At 49.1% G+C, this 3186-nt stretch overlaps 1 protein-coding gene across 1 annotated transcript; it reads left to right on the top strand.

The window, feature by feature from the left end:
* Nucleotides 1-966: 966 nt before the first annotated feature.
* CHLM (magnesium-protoporphyrin IX methyltransferase) lies at nucleotides 967-2694 on the top strand. Its single transcript, XM_087372125.1, has one exon. The coding sequence runs from the start codon at nucleotides 1532-1534 to the stop codon at nucleotides 2558-2560; it is 1029 nt and encodes a 342-aa protein (XP_087228251.1). The 5' UTR covers nucleotides 967-1531; the 3' UTR covers nucleotides 2561-2694.
* The last annotated feature ends 492 nt before the right edge of the window (nucleotides 2695-3186 follow it).

Raw genomic sequence — 3186 nt, 5'->3', positions numbered from 1 at the left:
GCCCTCCATCGAGGAGGGCCTGGGGGGTGGGGAGGGGTACCCCCCACACCTCGTCCCAAGACGCAACTGACAACCTAAGATGTGAAGCCAATACAAACTCTTGATTTTGGTGTGGTCTGTCATACATTCAAGTTTTTTGGCGTTTGGACCAGCAATTCATGAGGACGAAAGTTGATTTTGGAGGCGCCTTGGAACAGCCTCCACCAAGGAGCATCTGCATCATCGCTGTCCCCAGTATGAGGACGATGTCTTACACTTCCTTGCCCACCATCTAGCTTTTGTAGGGACAGACGTCATGCCAGAGTGGGCGAGACATTTGATCCCCATTTTACGCGGCAAGAGAGGGGGGGGTGAGAGTGGGGGGTCTTTACATATATATACAATATTACCAAAGGACTTAGCCAAGTGGTTAAAAAGTGAGATGAGGTCCAAAGTTCAAGCCCTAACTGCCCACCATGAGGCATAAAATAAGGCTCTCGAGAAGGCATGGGGGTTTTGGGCCTCCTGTAGGGTAGGTCTTAGTGGAGGCGTTGCATTAGAAGCGAAAATGGCCTGTTTCTTTTTCTTGCTAATTTTGTAATTCATGGATTGGTCCAAGTTTCACTTACTATTTCTTTCCTCCATCTCTTTCGAAAAACTCTCTCTCTCTCTCTCTCTCGCATGCGCGCTCACACACGCTTCTCGTATCAATCGTAATCTTTCCTCCTCCCTCTCTTCTACAAGTATCTTTTGCTTGCGCTTCTTGGTTCAGCCAACCTTTTGGGCAGGCCTTATGAAAGACAAAAGTCATTCACCTTGTTTTTTTGGCAAAATGAAGAATTATTATATTATTCCCGATTCTTCTTGAATATTGGGAATAGCCCAAATGCAACGACACGTGTTAATGTCTGAGTGGGCAGAGATAGCATTCCGCCTTATCTCTTTCGGTCGCACGTGAGGACTCACCTCAAGTGCACGTGCAGCAGCTTCATAGGGAGGAGAGAAGGGGAGCATCAAGCCGAGCTACTGAAGGCGAATGGGTGATCGTTGCATGGGCCGTTCGTAGCCAGTGCAAGGGGGAGGCACACGCTCGAATGCGTATGCTCATAGCTATTTCGAAGAGGCCTCGAAAGGAGGAGAAAAAGAGGGAGGGGGGGAGATGTGTCTGTCTGAGTAAGAAATCAGTTCTCTAAGAGATTCAGGAGCGCAGAGGGAAGAGAGATAGAGCGAGCGAGAGAGAGAGAGAGAGAGAGGAGGAGGAGGAGGAGGAAGTACTGTGCGAGAGGAGCTGTGTGTGGGTCTGTCGAGTAGAACGAGAGAGAGAGAGAGAGAGAGGGAGAGAGAGGGGGGGGGGCGGGGATCAGGAGGAGGACGAGGAGGAGGAAGCACTCTGCGAGAGGAGCATCGTGGGTGTAGAACGTGAGTGAGTGAGAGAGAGAGAGAGAGAGAGAGAGAGAGAGAGAGAGAGAGGGACTGAGCTTCTTGGGTTTTGATTGAGCTCGAGTTGAACGAAACAGCGAGAGCGAGCAAGCAAACTAGCGAGAGTAGCTGCATGAAAATCATGGCTCTCCATCTCGGCCTCCCCCCTCCCCCTACCTCTTCCCCCCTTCGAACATCTTTTATCCCTCACATTGCCCGCCATTTCCCCCTTGCCATCCCTAAACGCTCCCTCCCCACCGTCGCATCTTGTTCCATGGATCACATTGCCTCTTCCGCCCTCCAAACCATTCCCCTCGCCTTCGTTGATACTAGCTCTAACCCCGGCATCGGCTTCGCAATTGCGAGTGGTGGAGTAATTGCAGTTCTAGCCACCGCCTTGTCGCTGGCTGATCCAGAGAAGCGGAGACAACAGCAGGCTGCTACGGTTGGAGGGAACGAGAAGGAGGCGGTGAGAAATTACTTCAATACTGCCGGTTTTGATCGATGGAGAAGAATTTATGGGGAATCCGATGATGTGAACAGCGTACAATTGGACATCCGAGAAGGGCACGCTCAAACTGTAGAAAAGGCGTTGGGAATTCTTAAGAAGGGAGGCTTGGAAGGAGTGACAGTATGTGATGCAGGTTGTGGCACGGGGAGCTTAACGGTTCCGTTGGCACTCGAGGGTGCTGTAGTAAACGCCAGTGACATTTCTTCTGCTATGGTCTGTGAAGCAGAGAAGAAGGCTACTGAGGCCATCAGCAAAGCTTCTGCTTCAGGCAAAGCCCTCAAGCTCCCCTCTTTTGAGGCCAAGGACCTCGAATCTCTGCAAGGAAAATATCACACAGTGGCTTGCATTGACGTGTTGATTCACTATCCTCAAGAGAAAGCGGCTGGCATGATCGCCCACCTTGCTTCCCTCGCAGAGAGTCGACTCCTGTTGAGCTTTGCGCCAAAAACACCGTTTTCTGTGGTACTCAAACGAATAGGCGAGTTCTTTCCCGGGCCCTCTAAGGCTACCAGGGCATACTTGCATGCAGAGGCTGATGTTGAGGCAGCACTGAATGCTGCTGGCTGGATTGTAAGAAATAGAGACATGACATCAACGAAGTTCTACTACTCAAGGTTGCTGGAGGCTGTTCCAGCACCCACGGATTCATAGGTTTCTGAACTTAAATTGTTTCTCTATTACTCATTTTCTAAGAGTCTAGCTCTAATTGAGTAATACAGATGTAACTTAATGCCCTCAAGTAAGATGCATGAATGTTTTGGTACTGGCATTTACTTTACAAGCGATTCTCATCACATTCGACCTTGAGTTTCTGTTGAAGATATGTTTGTGCGTGTGGCTCTCATCAATTTATCCCGGAATCTGTGTTGGACGTGACATGCTTTCTCTCTCTCTCTCTCTCGCTCTCCCTCTCTCTCTCTCTCTCTCTTCAACCTTTAATTTGGGGCTTTCCTTTTTTTAGGGCAGAGATACTTGCTTTCAATATAGATTTTGCAAAGCTCATTCATTACTGTGACATTTTGTGCGTCCATTAGGGATCTAGGACTGTTATATTCTATATTCTATCATCTTATGTTGAGAGTATGGATTTTAAAGGAAGGAAGAAGAAGAAGAAGAATAGACCATGTCTATCCTCATAGACGACTTAGTGGCAAATGGAATTCAAACAGAGGCCAAGCGGGCCGAGACTGAAGGGGCCACAGGGCTCAACTGAGAGAGTTAGAAAGAATGCCATGTGGCAGACAGTAGGCTGCCACATGGGCATTCATCTGAGCTGC

Source organism: Dipteris shenzhenensis, chromosome 33 (genome assembly GCF_047967505.1).
Source record: "Dipteris shenzhenensis isolate YYH24624 ecotype China chromosome 33, Dip_SZ_1.0, whole genome shotgun sequence".
Taxonomy (NCBI): Eukaryota; Viridiplantae; Streptophyta; class Polypodiopsida; order Gleicheniales; family Dipteridaceae; genus Dipteris; species Dipteris shenzhenensis.
This window is presented reverse-complemented; position numbering and strand designations above follow the sequence as displayed.

What these genes read in the sequence shown, in the direction of transcription:
- CHLM (XM_087372125.1), top strand. Translation starts at nt 1,532, where the DNA reads ATGAAAATCATGGCTCTCCATCTCGGCCTCCCCCCTCCCCCTACCTCT.